This window comes from Gorilla gorilla, chromosome 1 (assembly GCF_029281585.2).
Source record: "Gorilla gorilla gorilla isolate KB3781 chromosome 1, NHGRI_mGorGor1-v2.1_pri, whole genome shotgun sequence".
NCBI lineage: Eukaryota > Metazoa > Chordata > Mammalia > Primates > Hominidae > Gorilla > Gorilla gorilla.
The window spans coordinates 45,409,482-45,430,911 of record NC_073224.2 but is presented as its reverse complement, the minus strand read 5'-3'; the positions used below and the strand labels follow the sequence as shown (position 1 = coordinate 45,430,911).

Below are 21,430 nucleotides of genomic sequence, written 5' to 3'. Positions count from 1 at the left end.
GCCCTCATCTCTTCTACCTCGTAACAGAAGTGCTAGATTTTCTCATCAATTCAGTTCAAGCCTTGTTAAATAGCTCTAGGCCCTTCTTTTTTTTGTTTCATTTTGTTTTGTTTTTGAGACAGAGTCTTGCTCTGTTGCCCAGGCTGGAGGGCAGTGGTGGCAACTCGGCTCACTGCAACCTCCGCCTCCCGGGTTCAAGCGATTCTCCTGCCTCAGCTTCTGGAGTAGCTAGGATTACAGGCGCCTGCCACCATGCCTGGCTATGTTTTGTATTTTTAGTAGAAACGGGATTTCACCATGCTGGCCAGGCTGGTCTCGAACTCCCAACCTCAGGCGATCCACCACCCCCCCCCCCCCCCCGCCCCACTCGGCCTCCCAAAGTGCTGGGATTACAGGCGTGAGCCACCATGCCCAGTCTTGTTTTGTTTTTCGAGATAGGGCCTTGCTCTGTCGTTCAGGCTGGAGTGCAGTGGTGCGATCTCGGGTCACTGCAACCTCCGCCTCCTGGGTTCAAGCGAGTCTGTCGCCTCAGCCCACCAAGTAGCTGAGATTACAGGCACCCACCAGCAGGCCCGGCTAATTTTTGTATTTTTAGTAGAGATGGGGTTTCACCACGTTAGCCAGGCTGGTCTCAACTCCTGGCTTAAAGTGATCTGCCCGTCTTGGCCTCCCAAAGTGCTAGGATTACAGGTATAAGCCACCGTACCCGGCCTAAGGAAAGGTGTAGGCCTTTCTACACCTGACTTGCCTATGCCTACCTTTTCTTACATCATTTCTCCTGCCTAGAATGCCTCCTGTTCAAAACCATTAATCCATACCCCTGCCACTCTTTTCAAAACAAATTCAAAATTCATCTCTTGTTAGGCTTCTTTGTTGGGGGTCCCCAAGACCATTCCCAGGTTCAGTGATTTGCTAGGAGAACTTACAGGATTCAGCGTCCAGCAGATGGTCATACTCACAGCTATGATTCATTTCAGCAAAAGGATACAAAGCAAAATGAGCAAAGGGAAAAGGCTTATGGGGCAAAGTCCAGGGGAGACCAGGTGCAAGCTTCCAAGAGTCTTGGAAAAGACTCTGCAAAGGACTGCAGAGGGGGAATCACACAGGATGTGCTGAATTTCTCCAGCAGTGCATTGTGACAGCAGGTGTGAAGCACTGTTTACCAGGGAAGCCCATTAGAGACTCAGTGCCCAAGGTTTTTACTAAGGGCTGGTTGTGTAGATAACTTCATCTAGCACATGTCAAAATTCCAGCCTCCAGAAGAAAAACAGGTGTTCCACATAAAACACATTGGCTGGGCGCGGTGGCTCATGCCTGTAATCCCAGCACTTTGGGAGACCGAGGCGGGCTGATCACAAGGTCAGGAGATTGAGACCATCCTGGCTAACATGGTGAAACTCCGTCTTTACTAAAAATACAAAAAATTAGCCGGGCTTGGTGGCATACACCTGTAGTCCCAGCTACTTGGGAGGCTGAGGCAGGAGAATCACTTGAACCCAGGAGGTGGAGGTTGCAGTGAGCCGAGATCGCATCACTGCACTCCAGCCTGGGGGACAGAGTGAGACCCCATCTCAAAACAAAACAAACAAACAAAACAAAACACATTGTTTACCTAGATGATTTAAGCACAGTGAGCCGCTCTTAGCAGTTCAGGCGGTGGGAGCCTTACTGAAATCCATGTTCCAGACACCAGCCAGGGGCCATCCTTGCGAGCAGAACTTTCTAGAGATAGCAGTATTAGGCTTGCTGTGTTAACTTGTTTCTGCATAGCTTTCCTTCATAATCTCACCTGTCCTGTCCTCCCAGTGCCTAACTATAGTTATGTTGTAGAGAAAATTGCCCTAGACAAAGAACCAGAAGACCTGGGTTTCAGCCCAGCATGGCCTCCTACTGCTGTGTGGCCCTTTGAACCCCTCAAACTCCATTTTCCTCATTGGGAAAAGAGGAATTGTAATTCTTGCTTGTAGGTCTCAATGGTGACTAAAGACCAAAGGAAATGATATAGTTGGTCATTCCATCCATCCCTCATGATCGAGCACCTCCTTTGTCTAAGGCAGTGAGTGAGCTGTGGAGAGTAAGACGTGAGTGTGACATGGTGGCTTTGACAGCAGACATGCCTGAATCCCTACCCAGAGTTACCAGCTGTGGTACCTGGAACACACTGTGTCATCCCCTCAGCTTTGGGTTCCCGATCTGTAAAATATGAAGATGAATAATACAATGAGGGTCTGCAAACGTGGGCTGCTGTGTGAATTAAGTGGGACAACCTATGTACAGCTCCTGCAGTATCTAGAACATTATGGCACCCCAAGTGGCAACTGTTAATTGACTCAGATATTTGAGTGCTTGCTCTGCGTCTGCACCTTGAAAATAATAAGACACAATTCCAGCACTGCTTTCTTCGTGCTGGGGAAGACTATTATTGAACAGATAATTAATTACATAAACAATTATTTACATTCCCGGCAACTGCTGTTAAGGAGAAGTACAGGTGGTTAAAGGGCATGTCATAAGTGGGGGGGACCCTAACTTGATGGAGGAGGCACACAGAGGCATGGCTGCATATGTGAGGCTTCATCTGGGCTTGTATGTGTTTAGCTCAGCAAGAGGTGGGGAGAGAGGAAAAGATGTTTCCGGAAGAGACAACAGCTTGAGGAAAGGGAGACCCAGCCTTGGGGCGAGCGGGGAAGGTTCTCTGTTCATATGAGGAGTGGCAAAAAGACCAGGAATCCAAGAGAGGTGGAGGACAGGTGGGGAGATTGGCCTAATTCAGAGGTCACCTCTGCCGCCACCCTGGCAGGGAAGGGGCAGAGCAGGGGCCCCATGCAGGGAGATTTGCAGGTGTGGTGGCAGGAAGTCGAGGTGGTCTGGTCTGATGATCTCTGTTTTTTTTTTTGCTGTGCAGTAAGGAAGTAGAGTTTCCTGGTGAGACTGGAGGGAGTGGTCAAGGTTTGTGGAGGAGAGAAAGGTTTAAAATCAACATTGAACAGAGTGAGCTGAGAAGGAACAGCTGGCTTTGTGCTATGTTATTGTGTTGGCATGAAGTCTCTGGAAAAGGACTCTGGCAAATGGGATTTTAGATCTCTAGCACCTTGTACAATGCCTGGCACCTAAATGAGGGCCCCATAAATGTTGGTTGCATTGAATTATTGGTTGGCTACCTATATACATTTTTCTCAGCATTTCCCCTTTCCCAGGTGCCTGCTACCCTTGGACTAAAGCTTCCCACTTGGCACCTCACCCAGAGGCTAGCTCACGTTAGTGTGTCAGAGGGAGCGCTGCTCAGGCTTTACTCTTCTGGTCCTAGTTGGCTACACTGTCCCCTCACCCCTTACAGTGACTCCCCAACTCCTACCCCAGGTCAGCCATCATGAGCCAGCCTTGCACTCTCCAGCTAGGACTGGTAGAATTTCAGGACTTACAAACAGGTGAAATGAAAAGGTTTAGGCAGTGAGAAGCGTGCTTAGCAGGAGAGAGGCTGCCCTGCTTTCTGGAGAATAGCGGTTACAGTCGTTCTGTTAATTTACTAAGCACCTGTCATGTGCACTGTTTTGTTTGTCTGTTTTTGTTCTGTTTTGAGACGGAGTCTTGTTCTATCATCCAGGCTGGAGTGCAGTGGTGTGATCTTGGCTCACTGTAACCTCCACCTCCCTGGTTCAAGTGATTCTTATGCCTCAGCCTCCTGAGTAGCTGAGATTACAGGCGTATGCCACCATGCCCAACTAATTTTTGTCTTTTTGGTAGAGACGGGTTTCACCATGTCGGCCAGGCTGGTGTCAAACTCCAGACCTCAACTGATCCGCTCGCCTCGGCCTTCCAAAGTGCCGGGATTAAAGGCGTGAGCCACTGCACCTGGCCACGTGCACTGTTTTATGTGTTGGGACCTCAGTACCCAAAGAAACAATCTTTGCTGTGATGGAGCTTATATTCTATTCTGATAGGGGAAGACAGAGAGCAAAGACATGAACAAGTAATATGTTAGGCAGTAATAGTGCATTGGAGAAAAATGCAGTAGAAGATGGGTCTGCCAGGGATGTTGCATTTTCCATGTAGGGTGGCCAGCAAAGGCCTCTCTTGTGAGATAACATTTGAGCAGGTTCCTAAGGTGAAGGAACAAGCCCTTCAGATATCAGGGTGAAGAGTATTCCAGGCAGGGGAAAAGCAAGCAGAAGCCTCTTCTGCTGTTCAAGAAGACACAAGGCAGTGTTGCCAGAGTGAGTAGACAAGGGGGAAGGCACTAGGAAGTAAGGACACAGAGAATGGAGAGGCAGAGAAATGGAGGGCCCTGACTTCTAAGGACACTGGCTTCTACCCCGAGTGCAATGGGGCCATTGGAGCAGAGGAGCAGCAGAGACAGCTTCTGTTTTTAAAAGCATCACTCTGGCTGCTGGGTTGTGAATGGGCTGTAAAGGAGCAAGGCAGAGCAAGAGACCAGCTAGGAGACTGATGCAATAACCACTGGGGAGATGATGGCAGCTTAGGCCAGAGTGATTATGCTGACAGTGGCGAGGAGGAGAGAGGGGATATGTTGGAAAGGAAGATCCCATGGGCTTTGGTGTTGTGAGATGGAGAGTAAGAGAGGAGCCAAGGATCACTCCAAAGTTTTTGGTCCAAGTGACGCTGTGATTGGTGGTACCATTTCACTGAGATGGAGGAAGGGTATGGGAGGAGCAGGTTGGGTGGGGATTTGATGTGTTAAGTTTGTGATGCCTATTAAATGTGGAGGCATAGACTAAACAGTGGAGTGTGTCTGGGGCTCAGGGGAGAGGTCCAGATTACAGATAGAAATCAGGGCATTGGCAGTCATAGCTGGTAAGGCCAGGAGCTGGGATGTGCTCACCCAGAGAATGAGTGCAGATAGAAGAGAGCAGGTCTAGCACCAGCCCGAAGCTCCAAGAGATAAGAGAAGGTGACCTGGAAGCTGCCACGATGATCTGACTGGTGCTCCTCACACTGTCATGAGCTGTAGAATCTAGCCTGGGAATTTGCTAGAAAATCAGATTCTAGTTGCTACTGAGAGATCATGATACTGAAGTGTATTAATCAGGGAAGGCTAAACTATTATAACAAATGGGTCCCCCTTCCTCTGGGGTAAGGTGTCCAAGCTAGCATTTTCATCATGTTCTAGAACAGATTCTTAGCAGAGCATCTGGGGCCCTGACTGCTCAGAGAGCTGCTGCTATAGTTTTGTGCATATGCATACGCATATCCCTACCTTGACTGAAATCTTCTTGGGGACAGGAGCTGTCTGGTAACCCACTCTCCTCCACTCCCATAATACAATAGGGTGCAGCCTTTGCATGTGACCGGCACTGAATAAAGCTGGCTAGGAGGGCAGGGTGGAAATGCATGGTGATTAAGTGCTTATTTATGTGCCAGGAATTGTGTGATAATAATTTACGTGGATTAATTCATTTAATCTTAACTCCAAGCCTTTGTAGCAGGTACTATTATTGTCTTTTTTTTTTGAGACAAGAGTCTCACTCTGTTGTCCAGGCTGGAGTGCAGTGGTACAATCTTGGCTTACTGCAGCCTCCACCTCCTGGGTTCAAGCGATTCTCCTGCCTCAGCCTCCCAGGTAGCTGGGATTACAGATGTGTGCCACCATGCCCAGGTAATTTTTATCTTTTTAGTAGAGACAGGGTTTCACCATGTTGCCCAGGCTGGTCTTGAACTCCTGAGCTCAGACAATCCGCCTGCCTTGGCCTCCCATATTGTCCCATATTCTAGATGAGGAAGGGGTGACACAGGTAAGTGAATGGCAGAAGGGTTTGAACCCCAGCAGTCTGGCCCCAGAGCTGGTCTCTAACCAGTAAGCGGTACTGCCTGCCATCAAGCCCTCCTGTTTGGTGTTGGCTGCAATGGGGTACCTTTTCTCCCAGCTGTGACAGAGTGAAGAGCACTGGCTTTGGAGTCAGAAAGTCTATATTCAAATCCCTGTGCCCACACACTAGCTGTGTGATTTGGGGAAAGTTGTTTAACAACTTGAGGCCTCAGACTGTTCATTGGGAATATGATGATGATAGCAGTGTTGCCACAGGGTTAGTGTGGAACTGTGTATGATATTATATGTAAAAGGGCAGGCTGGAAATTACTAGTACATGTCAGGTTTTATTTTTATTGTTATCATCATTATCTTGAGAAACCAAACTGTGGATCTCCTAGGACTAACCAGAAGAGCTGCCAGAGGCCTGCGGATTGCAGCAAATCCAACAGGCCCTGCTTCAACCAGAAGAGGTATTCTGTATACTCTTTTATTTATTGATGTTTCTGCATGAAACTCGGTTTGGTAAGTTTCACTGTGAAACAGTGAAACCCTTGGGTAGCTGATCCCTTAAGTCCTTCCAGAGCTGACAGGCTCAGTTGTGGGGTGGGGGAATCCACTCCCCCAGTTCTACCTACTTCTCTTGGATCTCCTCTCTGGGCTCCCTACCTGCTCTCCCTCTTCTGTTGCCCTGATCAGGCCCTTGAGTCCCAACAGCCTGAGGGCTGCATTTTTTGAACCAGACTCTAGGATGCCTGCCTGTCTGTGGGCAGGGCACCTGGGGTGTGTCTGGGGTAGCCCACCCCAGGAAGCGTCTCTCGTCTGCTTCCTCCGTGGACTGGGCCAGAGCTGGCCTTGCTGTCAGGCGGGAGGGAATTGCCCTGTGTGCCTCTCACATGTACCCCAGCCACAGTCCTCCCAGCTCTGGGTAGTAGGCAGCTGGCAGTATGTCACACATCTGAGGTCAGCTTTGGAAATATAAACTTACACAAAGTCAGCTGTGGATGAGCATTTGTGGGAAGGTGGGGCACCGCTAGAATGATGTTGACCTTTGGTAGCTAAAAGTCACCAAAAGGTCATGCCACGGTTTCTAAATACTCATTGGCATTTCTGTTCTGTAGCCCGTCTAGGGTGGTCTCAGGTTTCTCCCCTTTCTTCAGAGTACCCTTAGGCCATGGAGGGTGGGGCTGGGCAAAGCCTGGGCTCCGTCCTCATTTGAAAATGTTTCTGAATTCCAAGCTAAATCTAAACAGTTGTCTGTTGGCTGTGCATCCAAGCTCGAGGGGCCACTGGAGCCTCATTCACTTTACGAGTGTTTGTGCTCTTTGTACTTGTTTTTGTTTTTTGTTTTTTGAGATGGAGTCTTGCTCTGTCACCCAGGCTGGAGTGCAGTGGCACAGTCTCGGCTCACTGCAACTTCTGCCTCTCGGGTTCAAGTGATTCTCCTGCCTCAGCCTCCCGAGTAGCTGGGATTACAGGTGTGCACCACCACGCCCAGCTTTTTGTATTTTTAGTAGAGATGGGGTTTTGCCATGTTGGCCAGGCTGCTCTCGAACTCCTGACCTCAGGTGATCCACCCACCTCGGCCTCCCAAAGTGCAGGGATTATAGGTGTGAGCTGTTGGGAAAAAGCTGAGTGTTGGGAGGGAAACTGAGGCAGGGCTTGCATAATGTCTTCGGGAATATGTCTAGACTTTCTGGCTCCTTGCTTCTAGCCCTCCTAGGCTCCTATTCCCATTATCTCAAGTAGCAGAACATGTTCCATATAAATGCTAAACCATCACAGCTGTAAATCATGTGCTTAATGCAACGTGTCCTTTTGACCTCCACATTCTCACCACCTGTTTCTCTGTTGGATTACCAATAAATAGCGTGGGCTCCCAGAGCTCGCGGTCTTCGCAGCCACCACAATCGCGATGGCCCTCTGGTGTCCCACCTTTATCTCTCAAACTGTCTTTTTCTCAGTCCTTTGACTCTGCTGGACTTTGTCACCCCCACGACGTGGTGCTGGGTCTGATCACCCCAACAGTGAGCCACCGCGCCTGGCCTCTTTGTACCTTCTTTGTAAGCAACGAGGATGGTCAGGAAGGGGGAAGGGGGAGAGAAGTGTGAGTCTGAGATGACAGCCCCATAGCTCCATGCAGTGGGCACACCCACCCCCATTTGGGAATGTAGTTGAGGTGGCAGTAGGTAGCCTTTCCAATGAGGAGAAGCCTTTCCAATGAGGAGAAGCCTTTCCAATGAGGAGAAGCCTTTCCAATGAGGAGAAGTTCTTGAGCTGAGTCAAGAACAAAGGGCAGAAGGCTGACCTAGCCTTGGGGAACCCTGCAGGAGTGGAATGCTGACAAGGAGCCACCAAGAGGTGTGGTTCAGAGCTGGGAGGAGAACCAACACATACAGAACCCTAGGGCCAAGGGATCAGGGAGTTTCAAGAAGGAAGTGCCAAATGTCACATAAAGGGCAGGAGGGCAGTGATTTAGGAGAGACTAGTCAGCAAATGTGATGATGTGATTACAGTTTAGATCATCAAACTAACATAATATGCTTTCCCAGGCTATATATGGCCTCATATACCACATCCCCAGATGATTTGGGCCTGCCGACTTATTCCAGGTAGAGTACAGATAAGCTTGGGAGGGCCAGGGAGGCTTCAGAGAGGCACTGATGGGATCTGATAAAGGACACAGGTCTGTGGGTGCCACCTGGAAGGTGTGTTTCCATCGGGCATTGCTCTGGAGCTGGGAATGGGAAGGAGAGAGGGGAGAAAGAGGTTGATGGGGCATTGCCGGGCTGAGGATGCAGAATGGGCCAGAGCTCCAAGGGGTGGGGAATTTGGGCCCATGTGCTGCATTTTTGTTTCCTCATCAGTGTCTGCCTATGGTAGGTTCCCAGCAAAGAAATGATTTACAAAAAGTGACTGAATCAATAAATGTTTAGCACGAGATAGTCCAGTGTAACCATGAATTCAAAACTGGGTGAAATGAGAAGGTGAATAGCATGTCAGGCAGTCAGGTTATCTCAGAGTGGGGGACATTGATGGAGAGACTCAGGGGCAAGTGCTTATTAATAATAGCCCTTATGACACCTCTGTGTACTACCACTATAAGTTCTTCATGCATAGAGGGGTCAGCAAACTTCTTTTGTAAAGAACCAGGTAGTAACTGTGTATTTGAGGCCTTGTGGGCCATATGGTCTGTGGGGCAACTGCTCAGCTCCTCTGTGGTAGCACATAAACAACCATAGACAATATGTAAATGAATGAACATGGCTGTGTTCTAATAAAACTTTATTTACAAAACATGTGATGGGCCAACCCCTCATGTATATAGTATTGACGTATTTAATCTTCAGAAGTTCTATGTGGTAACTACTGTTATTATCACCATTTTATTTTATTTTTTGATATATTTTTCTTTTTTTTGAATTGTGATAAGTCCTACTTTTTTATTTTTATGGGTGTGTATTAGGTGTATATTGGCTACATGAGATATTTTGATATGGGCATACAATGCATAATAATCACATCAGGGTAAAAGGGGTATCCATTATCTCAAGCATCTATCATTTCTTTGTGTTACAGTCATCCCAATTCTTTTAGTTATTTTTAAATGTACAATAAATTATTGTTGACTACAGTCACCCTGTTATCAAATACTAGATTGTATTCTATACGATTATTCTGACTATATTTTTGTACTCATTAATCATCCCCACTTCCTCTCCCCAACACTTCCCCCACCCCACAACTACCCTCCCCAGCCTCTAGTAACCATCCTTCTACTGTCTGTCTCCATAAGTTCAATTGTTTTAATTTTTAGCTCCAACAAACAAGAACATGTGAAGCTTGTCTTTCTGTACCTAGCTTATTTCATTTAACATAATGTCCTCTAGTTCCATCTATGTTGTTGCAAGTGATAGGATCTTGTTCTTTTCTATGACTGAATATTGTGTATAGGTACCACATGTTCTGTATCCATTCATCTGTTGATAGATGCTTAGGTTGCTTCCAAATCTTGGTTCTTCAGTGTTGCAGTAAACATGAGAGGGCAGATGTGTCTTCAATATTCTGATTTCCTTTCTTTTGAATATATACCTAGCAGTGGGATTGCTGGATCATATGTAATTCTGTTTTTAGTTTTCTGAGGAACCTCCATACCGTTCTTCATAGTGGCTGTACTAATTTACATTCCTACCAACAGTGTACGAGGGTTCCCTTTACTCCATGTCCTGTCCAGCATTTCATTATCATCGTTTTACAGATGAGGAAATGGAAAAACATAGAGACTAAGTAATTTGCCTGAGGTCACGTGGCTATGAAGGGGTATGGGCAGGATTTGAATCCAGGCAAGTCTACTCCAGAGTCCATGCTGGTAATTGTCATGCCATGCTGACTCTTGGAACCTTGGAGGGGCAGGGAGGAACCTCAGCTCTTCATCCCCTGAGGGCCTCCACCACTACCTGGCAGTAGGACCTCACTAGGCCTCCATTTCCTCATTTTAAAAAAAGGGGAATAATGATAATATATATATCATATCATATATCACCCTGTCTCCTACGCTGGAGTGCAGTGGCGCCATCATAGCTTACTGTAGCCTTGACCTCCTGGGCTCAAGCAATCCTCCCACCTCAGCCTCCAGAATGGCTGGGATTACAGGTTTGAGCCACCACACCTGGTTGAGGGGTTAAAATGAGCTAATGCATATAATTAGCTATCTCTGTGCTTGGACATAGCCTCAGTACTTGTAATCCTAACCCATATCTGACTCCAGCCTTAGGCTCCATTCAGTTCTTTTAATACCCTTCCCTTGCCCTCTGCCTCAATCGGAACTCTCCTAGATTGTCTTCACGGCCCTTTCTCACTGTGGCCTCACAGTAACTTGGAGTTTCCACATTGATTATTGAGTCATCTGAGTTATTGGGTACTCTGGCCTGGGGACTAATGGGAGCTCGAGGAACTGTCCCTAGGTAGCAGTGGGGACTGTTACAGAGCTGGAGCCAAGAATGGGGGCTTCCTAGTGGAGAACAAGGCTTCCTAGTGGAGAAAGCTGCTTTGTGGGAAGATCAGTAGAGCTTTCTTTGTTATTTTTTCCTCTTGGTCTGGTTTCTGAGAGCAAATCTAAAGGTCTCCTGGATACCTTAAAAGTACCACCTGGAGTCAGGTAGACTCTACATGGTTCCGAGGAGAAGAGTTCCAGTAAAGGCATCTCTGTAAGTGGGACTGACTTGAGGCAGCAGCAGCTTTCGTCAGGCCAGCATGGGTGTGCAGCCTGGAGGGTTGGGGGAAGAGGGATGCCCTTCAGCCTTTGCACTCCCATCTACTCACTGACAGTGCTTGCTGTACCGCCAGGAGAATGGGGAACCAGAGGTTTCCTGACAACTTGGAGAGAAGTCACAGTTCTCTTTAAAGTAATTAAAATTATACTCACATCATTGTTTGTCCTGTTCCCAAGACAACTTTCTTCTGTGAAGACATAAGGAAAAGCAAAGAAAACATACCCTTATCTCTGCCTCTAAGACATCAAAGCCAGTCATCCTGGGGCAAGAACAGTGCGTCGGTGGACTGTGGTCACATGTTGTCTGGTTGTCGTGGTGTCACCTGGTCTCTGCATGAGCTCCCAGCCACGTTAGGTGCAATGGAAAGTGGCCTTATTGGTTCTCCCTTTCTCCAAGGCCTTCGTCTTTGACCTGCCTGGTTAAAGGGGTTTCTTCTTCAGTTTTTGAGGGAAGGCCTCTTTGGGCCATCACAGACAGAAGCTTTGGAAAAACTGTGAGACCATTTCAGTTCTCCTTTGTGCCAGGAGGATAGCCTAACAGATAAAGTGCTTTCTCCTCCTTCGTTTTCCTTTCCTTTTTTAAGTTAGGGTCTTTCTCTGTCGCCCAGGGTGGAGTGCAGTGGCGTGAACAATGAACACAGCTCACTGCAGCCTCGACCTCCCAGGCCCAAGCGATCCTCCTGCCACAGCCCCCCAAGTCGCTGGGACTACAGGCGTGCACCACCACACCCTGCTAATTTTATTTATTTATTTATTTAGAGACATAATTTTGCTCTTGTTGCCCAGTCTGGAGTGCAATGGTACAATCTCGGCTCACCGCAGCCTCCTGGGTTCAAACGATTCTCCTGCCTTAGCCTCCCAAGTAGCTGGGATTACAGGCATGTGCCACCATGCCCAGCTAATTTGTATTCTTAGTAGAGACAGGATTTCTCCATGTTGGTCAGGCTGGTCTCGAACTCCCGACCTCAGGTGATCTACCCACCTCGGCCTCCCAGAGTGCTGGGATTACAAGCATGAGCCACTGCACCTGGCCAACTAATTTTTGTATTTTTTGTAGAGATGGGGCTTTGCCATGTTACCCAGGCTGGTCTCATACTCCTGAGCTCAAGCAGTCTTCCTGCCTCGGCCTCTCAAAGTGTTGGGATTACAGGCTTGAGCCACTGTGCCAGCCCTGCGCCTCCCCCCCTCCTTTTTTTTTTTTTTTTTTTTTTTTGCTTCCTGGTAGTAACTGTTCTTCCTGGAAGAGCAGAATCACAGGATTCAACGCCAGCTATGACCTTGAGAGAGAACTGCCTATCCTAGCAGGAGAGCATCTGGAACCCACCGAAGGCATGGATTCCAGAGACCTGTTGGGTCACTGCATCTTGGGATTGAACATTTTAACTTTTCTTTATCACCAGCCACAGTCTCTCCTCTTTAAGCCCAGGACCCATTGGTGGGCCTTGGGTGGGTTTGGGGAATAACATATTTGTATCCTTCCCATGCTGCTCAAGTGGGTATTAGGCAGTTGACCAACACTGCCAGTGAGACCTGAGCAGAGCTGAGAAATGGACAGTTTGCCTTCTGGCAGCCTGTCCACAGAGAGAGGGGCCATCTGGTGTCATTAGAGCCACGGAGGAGCACCAGTCACTGTTGAGATGCTGCCCAGCACCCAGGGATCGGGGAGAGATCCCCTGGCTTGCCCCTCTTCCCACTCTTCCCATCCCAGTGCCTCTCATTGGCTGAACCTAACCAGAAGCCAGGGAGCCTGGAAAACAGTTTGCGGCATCAAATTTCACCCTACCTCATGCTGCAGAGCTAAGCAGAGCAAGAGTAGGGAGTGGATCTGGGCAAACAGGCAAATGACTGGCATGTTCCCTTAATTCCACTTCAGCTACAGTTAATTGCTAACCATTCTAGAACTTTTGTGATAGCAGGAAATTCTTTAATCTCCTTCATCTAGAAAATGCCTCCTCTTTCTTCAAGACCAGCTGAGATGATTTCTTCTCTGTGAAATCAGCACAGACACCTCAGAAATTGTTAGCTACCCCTCACCTAGGCTGTACCAGTTCTTTGTCGAAATCTCTATTTGTGGTACTTGCCAGTGGGATATTGTAATTGATCATTTTTGTGCCTTATTTCTTCTGTCCTTGGAGGGACTCAAGGGCAGATGCAATGTCACAGCCTCTGCATTCTCAGGACCTAACCCAGGATCAGTGCAGGGATGTGCAGATGAGTGGGCTGTGCGGTGTCCTGCTCACGGTTTCATGGATGGTGAGTGGCAGAACAGAGACAGAGGTCTCTGGTCCTGTGCCCTTTTCACTCTGGGATTTTATCTGTAGTAATCAGTAATTCCCCAAGAATCAGAACTTGAAAACCCTGAAGACAAATTTTGTGGACTTATGTCTTATGCACTATAACATAATATATTTAAAAATTCCCCAATTTTTCAAATCTTCATTAATCCAAACTGGATGTTGGCAGGAGTATGGAGGTGATATGGATAGACAGACCAGGATCTACCTTTCTTTGTTAAACCTTAAACTCTGCAAAATACATATCTTTTTTGTTATAACTGAAGGCTAAGCTCACGTTGCTTCAGAATGTGAGAATATTTATCGTATGTTCTCCAAAAATGAATCCATAGAGATACGTAAGTAAAGAATGTAAATGGTGGCATCCACAGCTTTCCTTTGGAATTCCTAAAAAATTCTCATGGAAAAGATGCATCAATTTGTGAAACAAGAAGATGGCATTTCAAAGAAACTCAGCAAGAGTTCTTAGGGAATAGATGGGATGTGACTTTCTTTTGTCTCTTTTGGCTTGAGTTAACAACTCTTCAGTAGGAGTACCACACTGTACATCCCATTGATGGCAAGAATAAGAATGCCATTGACTGCAGAAAGGTGATATATAAGCTCTATTTTTAGCAGTTTTGATATGTTTTTTTTTTTCCTGACTTGCAAGAACTGAGCTTCTTTGTTGTTCCTGTTACGTAAGCTGTTATACACAGAGGGGAAAGATTTTAATAAAATGGAGTGCTTACTCATTTCCACTAAATAGCTGCCTGGGAATGACAGAATACCAGCTGAAAGTATCTAATTAATTAGATAAATATATTTGTTAGGTAAAGAAGCATAGCCTTTCTAGTTCTGCTGTTGGGCTCTCTCATGTCAGTGAACAAAGTGGGTCCAGGCTTGAGGAAGCTTCAGAAGGAGACGGATCCTGCCCTGGGAGGCATCACAGCTCTGTTTATATACCAGAACCTCACCCAGAAAGACACCTCAAGTTCACATCTCATGGCCGAACATAAATGCTTATTTTTCTACAATGTGTTATGAGATTAAAAACCCAATTTCATAAAAACAAATAGTGGACAAGACAATAACCGATTAGAAAGTGAACAAGGTCAGTGAATGACTTAGGCCTGTTGAATAGGTCTGGGAAATACACACATGGATGGGGAGAGGAAGGATGGGGCATTCAGTCCTCTGCTGGCTGTTCAGCAGGAGCAAGGAGACTGTGAGAGTCACATGTGCTGTGTCTGCCAGGACAAAGCCGACAAGACATGGGCCCGCACAGCCATCTAATAGAGCAGTGGTTTCCAAAGTGTGCTTCAAGGGCCCCTGGGGTGCTGGAGCAGCTCTTACTAGGAGGTCACTTAATGGACTCTTACTTCAGGTGAGTTAAGGTAAGAGCCAGTTGTGTGCATCTCTTTCCCAGTTCCAGTTCAGTGACCTTTTTCATTGTTACCTTGAAATTAGCCATAGTGGAAGTGTTTAACCACAGAAATCGGCAAATGCTACAAACTGGAGCTTTCCCCCAGTTGAGCAGATTATTAAATATTTACTAGCACAGCACTGCTTGGGGCTCCCTGACACACTTTCAGGGGATCTGCATGGTCAAAACTATTTTCATAATAGTACTGACATCATTTGCCATTTGTACTCTCCTTTTACAAATGCACAGAAATGTTTTCCTGAAGCTAAATGATATATGATATGCAACAGACTGAATGTAGGAGCAGACATGAGAATCCAGCTATCTTCTATTAAGCAAGACATTAAAGAGATGTGCAAACGTGTAAAATGGTGGCACTCTTCTCACTAATTCTTTTGTTTTGGAAAATGGTTATTTTTCATAAAAATATTTGTATTAACATATAATTGGCTTATTGAAGTAAATACTTTTAAAATTCCTCAATTTGACTCTCAAGTATGGTAAATATGAATAGATATAATTTGCGTAAACAAAAACTCTTAGGGGTCCTCCATTAAAAAAAGACAAGATTTTCTTTTAGAGCAGTTTTAGGTTCACAGCAAAATTGAATGGAAGTCTGTTTATCCATTCTTTCTTTCATGGATTGTGCCCTTGGTGTTGTACCTAAAAAGTCATTGTCAAACTCAAGATCATCTAGATTTTATCCTATGTTATCTAGTAGGAATTTTATAGTTTTGCATTTTACATTCATGTCTGTGATCCATTCTGAGTTAATTTTTGTGAAGGGTGTCAGGTCTGTGTCTAGCTTCATTTTCTGATGTAGATGTCCAGTTGTCCCAGCACCATTTGTTGAAAAGATTATCTTTGCATCATTGTTTTGCCTTTGCCCTTCTGCCAAGGGTCAGTTGACTATATTTATGTGGATCTATTTCTGGGCTCTTTATTCTCTATATTCTGTATAATCAAGTATAATAAGTTTTGAAGTTGGGTAGTGTCCATCCTATGGATCTTTGGCTCCTCAAGTTTTAAGAGTGTTATCTTAGACCAGGTGCTGTGGCTCATACCTATAGTAATCCCATTGCTTTGGGAGGCTGAGCTGAAAGGATTGCTTGTGGCCAGGAGTTCAAGACCAGCCTGGGCAACATAGTGAGACTCTGTCTCTAAAAAAAAAAAAAAAAATTAGCCAGGCGTGGTGGCACGCACCTGTAGTCCTAACTACTGGAGAGGTTTAGGTGGAAGGATCACTTGAGCCCAGGAGTTGGAGGTTACAGTGAGCCATGGTTACACCACTGCACTCCAGCCTGGGCTACAGAGTGAGACTCTGTCTCTGAAAAAAAAGAAAAAACAAGAGTGTTGTCTTAGTCTGTTTGTGTTGCCATCACAAAATACCTCAGACTGGGTAATTTATAAAGAACAAAAATGTATTTCTCACAGTTCTGAAGGCTGAGAAGTCCACAATCAAGACACCAGCAGATTCCGTGTCTGGTGAGGGCTCACTTTCTGCTCCCAAGATGGCAGCTTATTGCTGCATCCTCCAGAGATGAACACTGTCCTTACATGGGGAAAGTTGGAAGGGCAAAATAACCTAGCTAGTTCCTTTGAGCCCATTTTAAGGTCACTGGTCCCATCCGTGGATACAAAGCCCTCATGACTTAATCACCTTCTAAAGGTCCCGCCTCTTAATACTATCACACTGGACCTTAGGTTTCAATATACAAATTTTGGGGGGGACACATACATTCAAATCATAGGGGGTCCAGAGACCGAAAAGTTGGAGAACTACTGTTGTAGCAAAAGATGGACATACACACAGATGAGTGCCATAGATTCTTGTGTTAGGGAGAGTGCAGAGTGTAGTGGAGGGAACCTGAACTGAGTTTTGTACATCCTACTGCCTTATTCTGGGGACTGAATGAACCTGTTGCTTTAGGATACATCTCTGAGAGTCCAAATTTAGATACTGTGTGACAGACTTGGGCCTGGCCTCAGAAGAGAATCTCAGAAGGACATAGAATATGACATCAGGGCACAGGATGTGAAGTCCAACCTCCGCAGGAATGAGGGAACACAAGGCAGAGCAGGGCAGTTTGAAAGTGGTTCTTCCAGTTCTCTGAGAGAAAGGTGGAGCTTGGTTATTAGGGCTGTGCATGTAAATAAAATGTTTTGCCTCTTCATCTTCAGAATTAAAACTTTTGTTAAATCCCAAGAGTCAACCATGTTACAGGAGGGAACATTTGTATCTTATACTGCTTACCTACCACCCTTCAAGTTTTGCAGGAAACACTAGGGAAAAGGTGGAGCTTTGGTCTCAAACCCCAGGCTTTTTTTTTTTTCTTTCTTTTTTTTTTTTGAGACAGGGTCTCTCGCCCTGTCACCCAGGCTGGAGTGCAGTGGCATAATCATGATTCGCTGTGGCCTCCACCTCCCAGGCTCAGGTGATCCCCCCTGCCTCAGCCTCCCAGGTAGCCTGTGCGAAGGCCCTGTGGCATAGAGTGTGGTGTATTAGAAGAACTAAAACAAAAACAAAAACAAAAACCCTGTGTGGCTGGAGTACAGAAAGCCAGGAAAGAGAGGTCCAGGATGGTGCTGGACTGGGGAGGATACAGTCTTGAGCCTGCTTAGCATTGTGGACTTTCTCTCAGAACCTGGAAAGCCACTAAAAGATGAAGGGAGATAACCTTACATTGTACTTGACATTTTGAAAGTCTCATCCTGGCTATAGTACGGAAAGTGGATTGGAGAAGAAAGCAATTAATGAACTCATATTTAGTTCAGGTGAGAAATGATGTGGCTTGGTACTTGTCTTAGCTTGGGCTGCTATAAGAAAGCACCATAGACTAGGTAGCTTATAAAACAACAGAGGTTTCTGACAGTTCTGGAAGCTGAAAGCCCAATATCAGCATGCCAGTGTGGTTGGGTTCTGATGAGGCCCCTCTTCTGGGCTGCAGACTTAACTGCTGTATCATCACATGGCAGCAAGAGGGCCAGGGACCTCTCTGGCCTCTTTAGAGAGGAGGTCTCGCCATGTTGTCTGGGCTAGACTCGAACTCCTAGGTTCAAGCCATCTTCCCACCTCAGCCTCCTGAGTAGCTGGGACTACAGGTGTGCACCACCATTCCCTGCTCTCTCTGTCTCCGGCCTCTTCTTTTTTTTTTTTTTTTTTTTTGAGACGGAGTCTTGCTCTGACACTGGAGTGCAGTGGCACCATCTCAGCTCACTGCAATCTCTGCCTCCTGGGTTCATGCCATTCTCCTGCCTCAGCCTCCCAAGTAGCTGGGACTACAGGCACCCGCCACCACACCTGGCTAATTTTTTGTATTTTTAGTAGAGACGGGGTTTCACCGCATTAGCCAGGATGGTCTCTATCTCCTGACCTCATGATCCGCCCGCCTCAGCCTCCTAAAGTGCTGGGATTACAGGCGTGAGCCACCGTGCCCAGCCTTCTCTGGCCTCTTCTTATAAGGGCACTAATCCCATTCATGAGGGCTCCACTCTCATGACTTCATTACCTGCCAAATGCCCACCTCCTAATATCGTCACATTGGGGGTTAGAATTTCCACATATAAATTTTGGGAGGAATACAAACATTCGATCTACTGCGATGGCAGTGATAGATACTGTGAGTAATATATTTGTGTGCAAGGAGTCATTGCCAAACTCAAGATCATCTAGATTTTATCCTGTGTTATCTAGTAGGAGTTTTATAGCTTTGCATTTTATGTTTATGTCTGTGATCCATTCTGAGTTCATTTTTGTGAAGGGTGTCAGGTCTGTGTCTAGCTTCGTTTTCTGATGTGGATGTCCAGTTGTCCCAGCACCATTTGTTGAAAAGACTTTGCATAATTGTTTTGCCTTTTCTCCTTTGTCAAAGGTCAGTTGACTGTATTTATGTGGGTCTATTTCTGGGTTGTCTATTCTGTTCCCTGGATCTATTTGTCTGTTCTTTTGTTAGTACTACACTGTCTTGATTACTGTAGCTTTATAATAAGTTTTGAAGTTGAGTAGTGTCAGTCCTCCAGCTTTGTTCTTCTCCTTCAATATTGTGTTGCTGTGTTGGGTCTTTGGCTCCACAGGTTTTAAGAGTGTTATCTTAGGCCAGGTGCGGTGGCTTACTCAGCACTTTGGGAGGCTGAGCCACAAAGATCACTTGTGTCCAGGAGTTCAAGACCAGGCTGGGCAGCGTAGTGAGACCCTGTCTGTATTAGTCCGTTTTCATGCTGCCGATAAAGACATACCCAAGACTGGGCAATTTATAAAAAAGAGAGGTTTAATGGACTTACAGTTCCATGTGGCTGCAGATGCCTCACAATCATGGCAGAAGGCAAGGAGGAGCAAGTCACGTCTTACATGGATGGTAGTAGGCAAAATGAGAGAGAGAGCTTGTGCAGGGAAACTCCACCTTATAAAGCCATCAGATCTCATGAGACTTATTCACATGAGAACAGCACGGGAAAGACCATGATTATATTACCTCCCACTGGGTCCCTCCCACAATGTGTGGGAATTCAAGAGGAGACTTGGGTGGGGACACAGCCAAACCATGTCACTGTCTCTAAAAAAAAAAAAAAAAAAGTTGTTTTGTTTTTTTTTAATTGGCCCGGTGTGGTGGTGTGTGCCTGTAGTGCCTGTAGTCCCAGCTACTGGGGAGGGATCAGTTGAGCCCAGGAATTGGAGATTACAGTGAGCCATGATCACACCACTGGCCTCCAGCCTGGGCTACAGAGTGAGACCTTGTCTCTGAAAAAAAGAAAAAAGTATTAGTCTATTTGTGCTGACGTAACAAAATACCTCAGACTGGGTAGTTTATAAATAACAGAAATTTATTTCTCATAGTTCTGGAGGCTGGGAAGTCCAAGTTCAAGACACCAGCATGTTCAATGTCTGGTAAACGCTTGCTCTGTGCTTCCAAGATGGTGAGAAATATATTTGTCTGCTTCTAAAAATTTTAACAAAACCTGTGTTTCCATTCTCTCATTGAGTGGAAGAAAAATTCCTACCTGTTTACTTATAATGTAATTAACACACCTGGCTATATTTTGTCCAAGCATATGGCCAAACTGACAGGGTAATTTAGCACCCTGTAGAAGATTGATGGACAAAGAACTGAATCTCATAGAATCTTGCTAGAAGTCATCTGGTCCAGCCTCTAACCTGAGCACCCCAAAGACATTGCACCTTTGCCGGAGCTCCCTAGTGGCAGGAGGTTGTCACTGTTGTTTCAGAGTCACAACAGAATGACCATGTGAATGATGTACACTAATTATGAGACAAATAACCAAAGCATCTGATGGCTGTAGTTGTTTCAGTGTTTGCACACTTAATTTTCCCTCTCCTCCCCTGACCTCTGCAGAATGGCTTATTCAGAAGAGCATAAAGGTGTGCCCTGTGGTTTCATCCGCCAGAATTCCGGCAACTCCATTTCCTTGGACTTTGAGCCCAATATAGAGTACCAGTTTGTGGAGCGGTTGGAAGAGCGCTACAAATGTGCCTTCTGCCACTCGGTGCTTCACAACCCCCACCAGACAGGATGTGGGCACCGCTTCTGCCAGCACTGCATCCTGTCCCTGAGGTGAGTGGGCAGGGCCTGCAACTCTGGCCATGGCAGTCCCAGCATCCAGGTGGCAACTGTGGCCACTCAACTGTTTTCATGGGTTTTGGAGTTGTTTTACTTGGCCACAGAACCATGACTGTAAGGAAGGACTCTCCCAGATCCCCTCTGTGAGGGCCTGAAGAATAATCATTTTTTGGTCACTAATTTACAGATATTTACCTTTTCTTAAAATTCAGACTGTACCTGCTTTGCATGGGACAGCAGACCTGGACACACACTCCATCATGGGAGCTGCCTGTGGAGAAGGGCTTGAATCTCACAATGTCTGTGTTGTAGTCACCCCAATCTTCCCTTGCCTTGAGGCAGAGGTGCTGTGGCACCTAGAAGGGACCTTGCTGCCATGGATGCTGCCCACTCCTGGGCAGCTGTAAGACCTGGGTCATGCTGTGTTGAGGGAGGATACCAGGAGAGATGTGGAAGCAGGTACACTTTGGGGTGTTATATAGGAAGCAAGGCAGTCATTTTACCCTGCCAAGCTTTGAAAGGGGGTTATTACAGTGCATCCTCATTCCCTCATGTGTTTGTGCCTTCAGCACTTGTGTGTTCTGTGCTGTCATGCTGAAGAGCTACAGTGTGGAACAGGACCCCATGTCTGCCCTCTAGAATGTCCCAGTCTAGAGGAGACAAATGTGGCACAGCGTGATAAACAAAGGACAGGGGGCATTTAGCTTTGTCCAGGGACTCACTGACTGCATCCCAGAGGATGCATGAAGTTTTTCAGGCAAACTGAAAGAACAGGAAGGTGCTGAAGGAGGGGTACAGGAGGCACCTTCTGGGTAGAGGGAACAGCATGTGCAGACAGGGACCAGCCTGCCCAGGGCTAGAGCATGGCTGGAGCCCTGGGGCTGGTCTTGGAAATGCTGTTGAGGTAAACAACTAACTCTGGCTCCATTTTAATTTTTTTCTCCAGAGAATTAAACACAGTGCCAATCTGCCCTGTAGATAAAGAGGTCATCAAATCTCAGGAGGTAAGAAAGTCACTGCTTTTGTCTAGCAGCTCTCAGGGTGATGGAGAAGAAGTCAGTGAATTGGACATTGAGATAGGAGCAGGAGAGTGGTCGAGGGAGACCTTCCTTGGAGTCC

The 21,430-nt window shown here is 46.4% G+C and overlaps 1 protein-coding gene across 8 annotated transcripts in view; it reads left to right on the top strand.

The window, feature by feature from the left end:
* The window catches only part of TRAF5 (TNF receptor associated factor 5), a 91,969-nt gene that overhangs the window by 6,550 nt on the left and 63,989 nt on the right, over window positions 1-21,430 (top strand). For all 8 annotated transcript variants that reach the window (XM_055370775.2, XM_004028353.4, XM_063708790.1 and 5 more), the window contains exons 2-3: window positions 20,087-20,305; window positions 21,258-21,315. In XM_055370775.2, the coding sequence (XP_055226750.1) occupies window positions 20,088-20,305; window positions 21,258-21,315 (276 nt within the window). In that variant the 5' untranslated portion in view covers window position 20,087. The remainder of the gene's footprint in view (window positions 1-20,086; window positions 20,306-21,257; window positions 21,316-21,430) is intronic.